This window comes from Dermacentor silvarum, chromosome 1, assembly GCF_013339745.2.
Source record: "Dermacentor silvarum isolate Dsil-2018 chromosome 1, BIME_Dsil_1.4, whole genome shotgun sequence".
Taxonomy (NCBI): Eukaryota; Metazoa; Arthropoda; class Arachnida; order Ixodida; family Ixodidae; genus Dermacentor; species Dermacentor silvarum.
In genome coordinates, this window is record NC_051154.1 from 371,115,145 (window position 1) to 371,127,645 (window position 12,501).

Consider the following 12,501-nt stretch of genomic DNA (forward strand, 5'->3'; position numbering starts at 1 on the left):
GTCCATTGTATAAATGCCTCAAGGTAGCTGCCAGTGTCAGTCTTGCGCGCGCATACTCAGGGCACACCACGAGCACATGGTGTATAGTCTCTATAACACCACACACTGAACAGTCCGGGGAGTCTGTCCGTCCAATGATGTGCAAGTATTTGCGCGTGAAAGCGTACGCCTAATCGCAGTCTGTGTATTAGGCATGTATGAGGGCGTAGAATTCCACGCAGAACAGGAAATTGCATATCGGGATCCAGCCTTTTAAGGCGGACGTGATGAGCGTCTAGCTGTGTCGTCGCACTCATTAATTTTGACAGGAGGCATGTGATGTCCGGTCTAGAGAACGACACTACAGTTCGTAGGCCATTGCTGAGGGCGCGCTTTGCTTCAGCATCGGCCATCTCATTATCATTGAGCCCACAGTGTCCCGGGATCCATTGGAACACTATGCGGTGGTGTTTTTCTTGAGCGCATGAAAGTAGTTCGGTAATCTGTAGTGCCAGAACTTGATATGCGGTGTGGCGCAGGTAGCATCCCAAAATTTGCAGCACGGGTTTTGAGTCCGTGAAATGCACCATTCTTGAGGTCTTTCCCCGCAGATGTGGCGAATCGCTTCCCGAATAGCCACAAGCTCTGCAGCGGTTGATGTTCAATTGTGATCTATAATGAAGCCTCGAGTCATCTGCTGGGCTGGTATCACCACAGGTGCTGTCGATGCATTTGGTGACGCGGACCCGTCTGTGTAAAATGAACATAGGTCTGGTATTCTGACCAGGTGTATGCCAGAGCAAGTTGTTGTAGTCCGCTAACGGGAACTAATGATTTCTTTAGTATGCCGGGGACATGCACGCATACCGAAGGTTGAACCATCACCCACGGTGGTTGGACGGGGTGATATGGAAGGGCATAGCCTGTTGTTATGTGGGGTAGATGCCAGCGGAGTGCACTTGTGAAATTGCTGTCCGGCCGCAACAAAACAACAACACAGCAACACAGGTTCACCGCGTAACTGCCCGAATAACAGCAATGCTGGCAACGTAGCAATTTTTGCATTCCTCTACGAACGCTTGTGTTAAAAGCATTATTTCCCACTCTGAAACAAAGTCAGTGATTGCCGCGCAACCTAATTTCTGTATTTACAGCTCGTAAACAAAACACGCCACGCTGATGAGCGGTTGCAACGCGTTTTACGAGGGTATTTCCAGACGACAGCATTAAAGCGCCACTAAACAGAAACTGGAAGTTCAGCTGGAATAAAAGAGGGGTCTTACGGAATGCGCACAGTTTTTGTTCGGTGCAAAACGATGTCTTATTAGTGGAGAAATTCGTAATCGAAGTCCAAATATCTCTTCCTCAATTTCTGTCGTCCCTGATTCGGTATTGTAGGATCCTTCAGATTTTTGCTGTTTACTCGCTTATTAAAGCTCTGTTCGCAGTAAGAATGACACGACTGTAATCGTAACAGGACTGCAATCCACCAGTATACAGCTCAACTTCCGGTTTCTCGTAAGTGTCCCTTCAAATAACGTGACGAAGATTATTTAGCTGTTCCGTTAAATCGGATGCCATAAAATATATTGCTACTTTACTGTCATGACGCGTTAGTGCCTGTTTGAAGTGCTGTCGTCGACAAAAACAGCGCATTGCTTCCGTCAAACCGCTCATCACACGCGCGCCTACAACGCGCCGCTCGCAGCGGGCAAGAACATGGCGGACGCCGTAGCAGACGACGCAGTTGTCTCCACCCTGTACAGAGCGGCGGGCGAGGAGGACATCGAGGCACCCTAGGCACCTCTCGCGCACTCCGCCGCCGCCGCGCGCGACTCACCGCCGCCGGTCTGCGCATTCCAGAGGAGTGACGTCGTAGCCGTGGTAGACGCACTGGCGCCGGCGCGCGCTCGCTGGGCAGTCGCCGTCTGACACTGCGCTGGAGCCGCTGCGCTTCTGACTGGCGTTTGCCAGTGTGGTATAGCCATGGAGAAGGAGAGCGCAAATGCTGCTCAACAGCGCAGAAGAACGGAGAAGCTTGACTAATCGGATCCCGAAGTAGTTGCCTGGCAATTAGCGGTTGAGCGTAGGAGGAATGAACAGAAGAAGGCTATATACATGTGCCACATAATACGTATACCGCGTGTGTCATTGGAGCAGCAGTAAGCATGACAATCAAGCTAATCCTTGACAATCTAGACAACCAGGAAAGCTAAGAATAATCAGCTGAACCTTTGCTAACGCTACGTATATCCTGGCATAGCCGAGCTAAGCCACTGCAACTTTTTTTCTGAAGGGGGGGGGGGGGGGTCAGCTTCTGTCAATGATGACGATGATGATGATAGTAGCCTGTCTTATTTGCCGAAATTCACCACTTCTGCTCACGATAAACCTGCATCTTACACAGCTAGTGCAACAACTGTAGCGAAGCCAAGTATCGGTTTCTCCAAACTTGCAGGAAAAGGATGTTGCCCCAAGTGCTTGGCGGTGGTGCCTGATAATTTTTCTAAGTGTCTAAGTAAAATAAATGGGCGGCCTAAGTGGACAAGTATCTGTACTTGAAAAGCGTGGACACAGAATGGAGGAAGAGGTCAAGAAAGTTGGCAACCAAGTACAGGGTAAGTGAAACTGTAAATAGATAACCAGGAGTAATCAGAAAGAAAGTGAGAGAAACAGACACAGTTAATTGGATGTTCATTGGAGAAAAGAGAAATTAGAAGCTAAAATCTGTACGATAACACAAAGGGCAGTGCCGTGATATTTGAGGCTCGAGTCGGTTGCCTAAGGACAAAAACATACCGGAGCAAATATTCGGAACTAGATAGATAGATAGATAGATAGATAGATAAACTTTAATTCAAAGATAGTTTTGTCTTGCCCCAATGGGGCATCGCTAATGGTTGGGGCCCCTAGTCCAGGGCTCCGCTAGCTCTTGCCATCTTCTCTGCTCTCTGGATCAGCTTGAGCTGGTCGTCGAGGGCCGATATGGACACCAGTGCCTCCCATTGCTCCCTCGTGGTGTTCGTGTCATGGTGTTCTATATTGTGTAGCGTGCACTCCCACGTAATGTGGTATAGGGTTGGTGTGGCCCCACACCACGGGCATTCGTCCCTGTAGGCTGTGGGGTGCAGGCTATGTAATAGGTGTAGGTTCGTGTAAGTGCCTGTCTGGAGCCTACGCCAGGCAGCGGCATCCTCCGTCTTTAGTATTCGATGGGGTGGGGGATATCGCAAGCGACTCCCTCTGTGGTAGTTCAGGATTGATGAATACTCGGGGTCAACTGGGTCAGGGTTATCTGCAGTCGGCGTGATGAGTGCTCGGTTATGTGCAAATTCTCGAGCTGCTCTGTCGGCATACAGGTTACCCGTGATGGCAGCGTGACCCGGTATCCAAATGATGGTGTTGTCGTCAGTGTCCTCCTTGGCATTTGGGCTAGGACTTGTGCCGCAGGTCTTGCGATTCTTCCCTGTAGGAAGTTGCGGCAGGCCTGCTGGGAGTCCGTGAGGGTCGTCAGTGGTTTGCTTGCGTGTTGGCCTTCGCGGATGGCTAACGCGATGGCCAGCTCTTCCGCTTCCGTGATCGTGCAGGGGCGGGTCGATGCACTGGAGGTGACGTGGCCTCGGCGGTCGCAGACCACTGCCACTGCGCCCTTTTTCTTCGTTCCGTACATAGCGGCGTCCGTAAAACGGACCGTGGTATCGAACCTGAATGTTTTCTCTATGTATTGGGCACTCGCTTTCCTCCTTCCGGAGTGTACGTTCTAGATCAGGCATGTTGATGCTGCAGCCAAAATCCGGAGACCACTCAGCACATCCTAATCGGATGCGAAGGGATTCACCCAATGAGAACCGTAGGTAACGTACACCTTGCAGAAGCGCTTGGGTTTTAAGTGGACGGAACCATCAGCCGGTCGGTAGTCGAGATAAGCAAGAGACATTTAGAGTACTGGTGGAAAAAAGCAGAGAATTGATGCTACCGGATCTCTTGCATTTATAGGTAGCGGTACAAGGTAGATTTTGAAGTAGAAAAAAAGATTAAGCATATGTATGCAAAAAATGCTAGATAAAAAAATCACCAGCCCTTCCCCTATCGAGAAAATGGGGTTAAGCGAAGTTTGTGGCAAGACGACGCTGTCGCAGGCGTCCCGCTTCGTGTGCCCTAAACTACGGGTCAGCTGCTCTTCGCTGACGTTTGGTCTCAACATCGCGCTTCCGCAACTCTAAGTCCATGGCCCTTCGCCGACGTTTCGCCTGGGATTCGGAAGCCCTCAAGCTAGAATCGGACGGCAAGCTTCGCTTTCCCCCATTTTCTCGACAGGGGAAGGGCTTGTGATTTTGTCTCTTTGGGTCCCACGTGTGACAAGGGTAGTTCAAAAGCGCGTTACAGGTCCCCGAGCCCACAGAGGTATGTTCCATTGAGCTTGGACTCTTTGTTCTCTATCACCAAGATCGGCCCACTTTTCAGCGGGACATCCACCACCACCAACACTTGTGAGCCTACAAAGCTTCGCTTAAAAATGTGTTTGGCCCTTACATCCCATGGAGATGGTTGACCAGCGAAGCTGAAAAGGGGCGGCTGCGGTGTTAATCTTAAGGTTTATCACGCAGTCATAATAAAGTGTTTCTGAACTGTGTTATGCAATTATGTGTCACTTTACGCGCCTCTTTGTGCCGAGCAATGAAGCCACGGACACGTTTGGCGTTGGCGGCGGGCGGACTCCCGGCGCTGTTCGCGGCGCCGTTCTTCGTACGCGAGCTGCTTCTCGGGAGAACGCACGACACGTGGCTGTACCATTGCGATGTCGGAGAGAGAATGACCCACGCGCGCAGTGCTGTGAGAGAGGAACGACGTCACCAACCACGCAGCCAATCCGCCTTTTTCATTTTCCTGTGCTGCCCTCTGCCGCGCGCCGCTGGAAACGTTTTGGTAGGGTGCTGGGGCTTTCGCCGGTTGATTTGTGAACCTGCGCCCGTGTTAAGTGCGCATCGGTTGTGCGTTTCGTGGATCGCGAATAATTATTAATGGCTTCTGGGGGGCAGCATGTCGTTCCTGGAAGCCATGTAGCACTCACCAACTATATACATGTAGGGTGAGGAGGCCTGAGTGTGCTGTTTTGTTTACAGTGCGGCCGATAAAGGCACGCTGAGTTCCCTCTGCCGTAGCGGCTGCTTTGGAGTTTGTTGGCGCTAACTCCTGCAATTGCACCTCGATTTTTTTGTAATTCTTTTTACACATTCTTTAGACATTTCGCTTAAATAAGATGTTTTCGAGTGCGCAGCCTTCCGCGTCGGATTTAGCAAAGCGATGCACTTGTTTACATCGGCATCTACAGCCACAGGTCGTTGTTAGCGTCAAAAAATGGGGAAAAGGTGCATATATGAAAAGGCGCTGATATGAAAGAATGTCAAAACGTTGAATAAAACACATATCTGCTCATATGAGCCGCGTTGTTCCATCGTGAGACGAGTCAGTATGAGCGCCTGAGCCACTTAAACAATGGCGACTGTGATCCAGTTACAAATATTGGGCTGTTAATTTATTACTGATTCTCGCTTTTCTTTAACTTCACGATAGTTAGTTTGCGCGTGTCATAAAACATTATTAGAGCAAACTGTGCTCGCATAAGCGCTCATTTAAAGGCCGTGTTGTTCTTCTGCAACAAAGCGGATGCCATCGCTGACACCGTTGGTATATAACTGAGCGAAGCGGCTGTTTATGCTGCTGTACCGAATGTACCGTCTCTTGTTTCGGGTTTGACGCAGAGATAAAGAGTACATCTCAGGAATTAAGAAATGTGTCTGCATGCCAACACAAAAACCCACCCATCTACGTTGCGAATACTACCGGCAGCCTACGGGAACGGTGACGTACAGATGTTGGCACAGCCGTTGGGCGCAGCGCTGTGTCTTCGCTTGCAGCTTATTGTGTACGCGGTGATCGAAGCGAAGGGTAGTTTATTTCAAATCGCTAAGGCTAGAATTGGACTATAAAAGCAGTTTCCTTCATTATAACTTGCTTACTTTTCAGTACCGGTTCGCCGGTAACGGGTGCGCGAACTCGACGGCGCCAGGCCTAATTAACCTTCGCGGAACAGGATCAACATTGGCTCAAACTTATGTGCACGGATTGAGAGGGTAGAATCTTGTGCATTTCAACTTCGTAGGCATGTCTTGACCCACTTTGAGCGCGATTATTTACATATACTAACGAAGCCATTGCGGCTATCGTGTTAAGGCCTGCACACGCTCGAGCCGCACATCGCCGCAAGCCGCACCGCCCTCGCGTGGTCCGCTTAAAATGGCCGCTCTGACGTCACGAGTGGTGGTCGTGAATTTTTCCAGTATGCATCATGTATGCGGCGACCGCACAAACATCCCAGGTGAAAATTTCCAACTGGGAATGCAACTGGTTCCAGTTGAACTGGTTTATGGAACAATTCCCAGATGGTCCCCGTTGCAACTGGTCCCAGTTGGTCCCCATTGTAACTGGTCCCAGTTGGTCCCCATTGCAACTGGTCCCAGTTGGTCCCCATTGCAACTGGCCCGTGCAGAAGCCTACCAAAAGTGTTCTGCTGATGGATTTCACACAACAAAGGCAGTTCAGCTGTTAATCAGTTTTATTTGCATTGCAGTTTTACTTGTCCAGCTTCCGCAGTGCCTTAGAAACATCTTGAATTTTTTCGGTTAAAAGTCTTGACAGGTTCTTCATGGTGTCGGACACATCTACGTTTTTTTCCTTGCCCCAGTGCTGGATTGTAGCTGAAAACAATTACGTTTATTGCATAAGTAAAAAAGCAACTTCAGAAATCACACAATGATAAAATGATGCAAAGGCAATATATAAAATTAATATTCTCATATATGACAAAATCCTATAGCTTATGTTAAAGTTAAGATTATCTGCACTAGCAATAACTTAAGAATGAAATGGCAAATCTAGTACCCAAATAGAATTTGGATAAATGCTTCGGGTCAATTATGTTTGCTCATTTCCATGACATCACATTAAAGACATGCTCTTTTCAGCCTATATTTATGTCCACTGCAGGACGAGGGCCTCTCCCTGTGATCTCCAATTACTCCTGTCTTGCACTAGCCGATTCCAACTTGCACCTGCAAATTTCCTAACTTCATCAACCCACCTAGTTTTATGCCGTCCTCAACTGCACTTCCCTTCTCTTGGTATCTATTCTAGAACTCTAATGGTCCACCGGTTATACATCCTACACATTACATGGCCTGCCCAGCTCCATTTCTTCCGCTTAATATTAACTAGAATATCGGCTATCCCCGTTTGTTCTCTGATCCACATCGCTCTCTTCCTGTCTCTTAACATTAGGCCTAACAGTTTTCGTTCCATCGCTTTGTGTGATCCTTAACTTTTGCTTTGACTTCATGGTTTGCAAGATATTTTACCATAACACAATATCACATTCCCATAGATGAAAACTATCAGCACATCTAGAGAACTATGTTTTCAAGCACAGAGAAAACATGTAGTCAAGTTCTGTAGAAGGGCTTTGCACAAAGTCCTTCGGTTGCCACCGAGCAATGTAAAGCAGAGGCAGTACAAGGAATGAAAACCAATGGAAAGGGATACTGTGCTGCCATCCATCATTCCAGTCGAACCACAAACCACCCAAGTGTTTACTGTGTCAAGTACGTGAACTACAGCATTAAAACACAACGCTGCATACTTAGTGCTGGCATTAACATTTTGTGGCAGCTTACCCACTACAACATCCACCTTCTTAGGTGTTAACTGCTGTTTTGGCAGCTCGCCCAATGCCCTCTTCTTGGGGGCTATATTTCCGCTGACACTCCGGGTCGCAAGGATGGCGCTGCCCCACAGTGCTTGTGCTGTGTCCTTGCACACAAGCGTGCCTTTTTTGTTTCCAAATATTTTGGCCGCTTGTGCGCCAGAAACACAGAAGCCGTCCTTTAAGTGAAACTGCAAAAAACAAAATTGCAATGGTCAATGATCTTTGGACTAGCTGACGTAACATGTACACACATAACCCATGAAAATAGAAAAGGGGCAGCCTCCAAATTAGCTTAACAGGGTGTCACGCAGAGGCTACAGGTTCTGCTGCTACCAGCAGCCCACTGCATTTTTTTACCTTGTTTATTAAATACAAAAACAATTACTAACATTACTAATCTGACTACCTCCAAACACTACTACCTCCTAAACATTAGCACTCAGTTTTCACAGATCAATGCTTGACACTGTTGAAGTTGGCTTACAGTACTTAATCATTTAAGTACTTCTGAAGCTTCTGCTACCACTAACACATATCATGGCAGAACCAAGTTGATTGTGACAATTTAGCTCGTGTGCTTACATAGAACCATACAGAAATAAGCAAACTGACAATAAGCACAGAAAATATGAAAGGACTTGGCGAGCTGTAACTACTCCGCTCGTTTGTAAAATGCTTTACACGCCATGTTCAATTTGGACTATTATGCATTAAACACCTGCAGTGTTTGCGCTACACAGGAGCAATAAGGACTTCTGTTACCATGCTCACAAATTGCTAAACAGTGGTTAAGCAACAAAATATAACTTACAAAGCCGTCGCCCATGTATGAAAAGTCTGGCTTCTGCGCTGTAAACAGAAAAAGGAACATTTTTAGCACACAACAGTTGACAACTGGCCTCGTTGGGAAGGACACTGTAACAGGTATTAAACGCTAGAAACAAGAGGAGTAAGATAGAAGCTAACTTTCAACAAATGGTACTGAGGCACACGCATATATATTTACAACACATATACCTTTAAATGCCAGAGGCAGTGACAAGACTTCTTGTGCTAGAAAACTATCAATGTCAGAGCACACACTATGGCCGATTCAAGAATGACAATTCCTTTTCTGACAGGAGCGACAGAGTGAAGGTAAACTTGCAATTTGCATTGGTTCCAATTACTAATTTTATCATTACTCTGTATTTTTGCAAAGCTAAGGTCCTTTAAACATAGTTTGCGCCCAAATGTGCTACAATGAAACACAAGCTGCTCATTGCATTTTTTCCTGACATTATAACGCTCTCTTAATCTAACATTCAGGCAATGGCCCAACTGATTGACATAGAGCTTGCCACAGAACTGTGGTATCTGCTAAACTGCTTCTTTGCAATCCACAAAAAGCATTAAATCCAATTTTTTGCAAGAATATGAACATCCTATCTGGTAGTAAGCTACTCTCTTACATATTGCTTCAAACCTTCTTGTAACTGAAAAAAAACTACTTTAACACATTCTGCCAGGCCTTTAAAATTGTGCAAGATTTTATGAAAGTACAGCACAACAGCAACAGTGCTGCCCAGAATGCTGACTTGAAAAGGCTAGCAGATTTGCACAGTTAAAGTAGCTGTTTGGTTCCATTCAAGTCAGAAACACTTTGCAAGATAGTCCACAACTAGGCGAAACATACGTATGCTTTAAAAAAATGCTACTTAATGCCTTATGTGAATTGCAAGGATGCAGTTGTTTAGCAATGTGAGCCAGATGGGCCAGTGCCTGAAGGCTATATTAAGAGTGTTATAATGACAAGAAAGGATGCAATAAGTGTCTGGTGTTGGGTTGTACGTGTGGTTGCGAACCACTTTTTTCTTTGAAGGACCTTGGTTTTGTTGAGGCAAAGTCAAAGAAACAACAATAATAACTGTAGAACCATTGACTGCAACTTTTGGTGCCCTTTGTCCCTCCCTCTGCCAGGAAACAAAAAAAGTTTTTTAATGGGTCATGGTATGTATGCGCTACGATACTGTGCCCATTTTCTCATGAAAACATGTGCATGTATCAACACAAAAATTCTTACCACTGTCCGTGGCATTTGTGAAGGCGCATGCGCATCCTCGGTGTATGTGTGTGCCTCGGTTTCAAATGAACCATTTACTATAAATTTAGTGCTCGTTCACACCACCAGTCAGGATAGCACAGTCTGAATAAGCACATGAAGCCATGTGTAAAGCAATGTCATTTACGGTGAATAACACAAGCACACAATGGCATAGACAGGGGTCAGATTATGGGGATTCAAAGTATTACCCCCATGTTCTGAAATTTGCTAAACTTCTATGCTGTATAAAATTACCTTCTGTCTGGGCAGGCTCTGATGAAGCTGCTTCAGCATATGGGACATGCTGCTGTACTGCTGGACTGGTTGGCAGATCTGCATGAAGAATTTACAAATAGGATGCATATATTTCACCTGCGTTTGTCATCAAAGATGAACATCCCTTTGAATAGCTGCATTGCTTGTACCATGCCAAGCTTACCACATCTCTCGTCGTCCCCGTCAACTGGCGTTTGGGCCCTTTCTGAGTGTGTAGGAGTTCTCATGCCAGATTTGCAACGTTGAAATCTTGCTTCCACTAAAACAATTAAAACACATGATTTATATCTTTTATACACTTGTGATTGTGAAGTGTGCATTCCTTACAATTCTAAATTGAACACCAGCACAACCCCCCCCCCCCCATAGTTTGGAATACTTACAATTAAATATCTCTGACTGCAGGCAGCGCTGTAATGAATAAGTCTGCTCCAGCAGTTTTCTGTTTTGATCTTCCAGATCCATGGCCCTTTGTTTCCACATTTTCTTTTCTTTAATAGCTTTAAGCAACTCACTTCTAGAACAAAGCGAGTCACTTTCACCAGATGAACTTGACGGACTTAGTGTCCGTTTTTCACCCTGCAGGCAAGATAAATGTCAGCCTTGCAAGACATATCAGCTATCTATTATATTCAAGTTATGCTTACCATTTTTTCTCCAGCTCGGCTTGTTGGCACACAATTGTTATTCAGTGCCGCCTTTACATTCGACTGCAGTATCTGCTCATATGCAGTTGTCTTTGCTGCATGACGATGATGCTTGCGCCTCTACAGACAGAAAAAAGAAGGCATGCACACTAATCTCGTGGGAAACTAGATGGAGCCGCACTTAGATCAATGTAATGTGCAATACTATCCAAAGGCTCATATTTGTTTATGCAGGAGTACAAATATAATTTAGGCTAAACAAAATGTGCAAACAATGCATGCTATATATACTTTGTTGATGTATTTGACTTAGACTCTCGCGACAGCTCGTAAAAAATCACTACCTTTCTTTCTTTCTTTCTGTCTTCTTCTTCATCAGTTGATTCATCCTCCACATAAAGGTTGGAATATGCACCCTCTTTCTGGCTTGCCGCTTTTCCAAACCGTCTCGTGTGCCTTTAACGAAAGAAACTGAGCATTGTGCTTCTTGCATTCCTAAAAAGTTTCCCCTAACCTCCTAGCAGCCAAGAGAACATGCTTGTAAGAAGTTTATGAAAGCAGTCGCAGTCCAGTGGCGTAATATTTATATTTAACGAGCAACATGAGTGAATATGTATTGCACCTGCATAATATTACCCTAACTCTATAACGATCAATAACTTCCCATCTGTCACAGTTTTACTGTTACTATTTTTATTTGCACACACGTCTGCTTTTCTGTCATATATTTTCGCATATCTTGATGTACATATATTTTCGAGAACTGCGTAGCATTTTTTTCTAGTTTACCGGTCCTACATTCCGGCATCAAGAGCGATCGTCACCATTCAATGAATGGGCGCTACTTAAAAGCAAAATAATCTACAATAATTCAACACGCTGTCTATATGCGCGAGTGTCACGTTTTGTAATTGGTGACGTCCCGAAATGGTTCTGTTCACAAAACACGGTTACCAGATATGCGAATGTTGCGAGCAACTTCAGAATTTTCGCAATTGCCAGAGAAATATATACAGGAACACCTCATAAATAAATGAGAGAAAGAGCTACTTACGGTCCAGCATCAGGATTTGCCCACTGTAGGTACCTGTATTTTCCTCATTCAAGTCGTCCCGCCACATTACAGAATATAGGAGTCGGTTGTCAAAATCTGCATCATCACCGGGATTAAACTTTTCTATGTCGTCGACTGGCACGATATGTAGCCGGTTATCCTCTTCATGTACAAACCGTACAAGTGCAAACATATTAACACTAACACTAACTCAATACAAAAAAGAAGATAGAAAAAAATGAATGGAGGCTAAATAAAAATTCAGAAAGCAAACGACAATTAAAATGTAGGACAAAAGTTGAGCTATATATAATAAAGAAACTAAACGACGAGCGACAAAAAAGGAATAATAGACAAACGATCAGCAGCAGACAAGAAAACGCATGGAAAACGTGCCTAGCACACTGATCTCAGTGGCCAAGCACTGGCGGTGATGATCGCGATGTCCGTATCACCTTCCCCAACCAAATTACTTCGAGGCCATATTCTTTTCAAGGACTTTTTTAATTATTATTTCAGGAGTCTACACACTGACACACAAAGCTTACTTAGGCTAATTTTATATAATAACACCAAAGAAAACTACGCGCAAACATTTTTTTGCTAAGCAAACTGGCTAAGTACGTCAGGGTAACTATACATTCATAATAATTAAATGTGCATTATACCTATTTAGCATCTCGCCTTTTTTTCTTCTCTC

At 45.4% G+C, this 12,501-nt stretch overlaps 1 protein-coding gene across 1 annotated transcript; it reads right to left on the reverse strand.

Annotated features, from left to right (window-relative positions):
- Positions 1-6,358: 6,358 nt before the first annotated feature.
- On the reverse strand, positions 6,359-11,994 carry LOC119445519 (uncharacterized). The gene is made up of 5 exons (XM_049663079.1): positions 11,802-11,994; positions 10,080-10,157; positions 8,553-8,590; positions 7,710-7,938; positions 6,359-6,737 (listed from the first exon to the last, which is right to left on the reverse strand). The coding sequence occupies exons 1-5, from the start codon at positions 11,992-11,994 to the stop codon at positions 6,613-6,615; spliced, it is 663 nt and encodes a 220-aa protein (XP_049519036.1). The 3' UTR covers positions 6,359-6,612.
- Between the last annotated feature and the right edge of the window lie 507 nt (positions 11,995-12,501).

Excerpts from the sequence above, each read along its gene's own strand:
- LOC119445519 (XM_049663079.1), bottom strand. The coding sequence starts at position 11,994 with ATGTTTGCACTTGTACGGTTTGTACATGAAGAGGATAACCGGCTACAT. Across the intron at positions 10,158-11,801 it reads GCAAATCCTGATGCTGGACC|ATCTGCCAACCAGTCCAGCA; the intron begins GTAAGTAGCTCT and ends TTCTTCATGCAG. Across the intron at positions 7,939-8,552 it reads CATACATGGGCGACGGCTTT|TTTTTGCAGTTTCACTTAAA; the intron begins GTAAGTTATATT and ends TTGCAATTTTGT.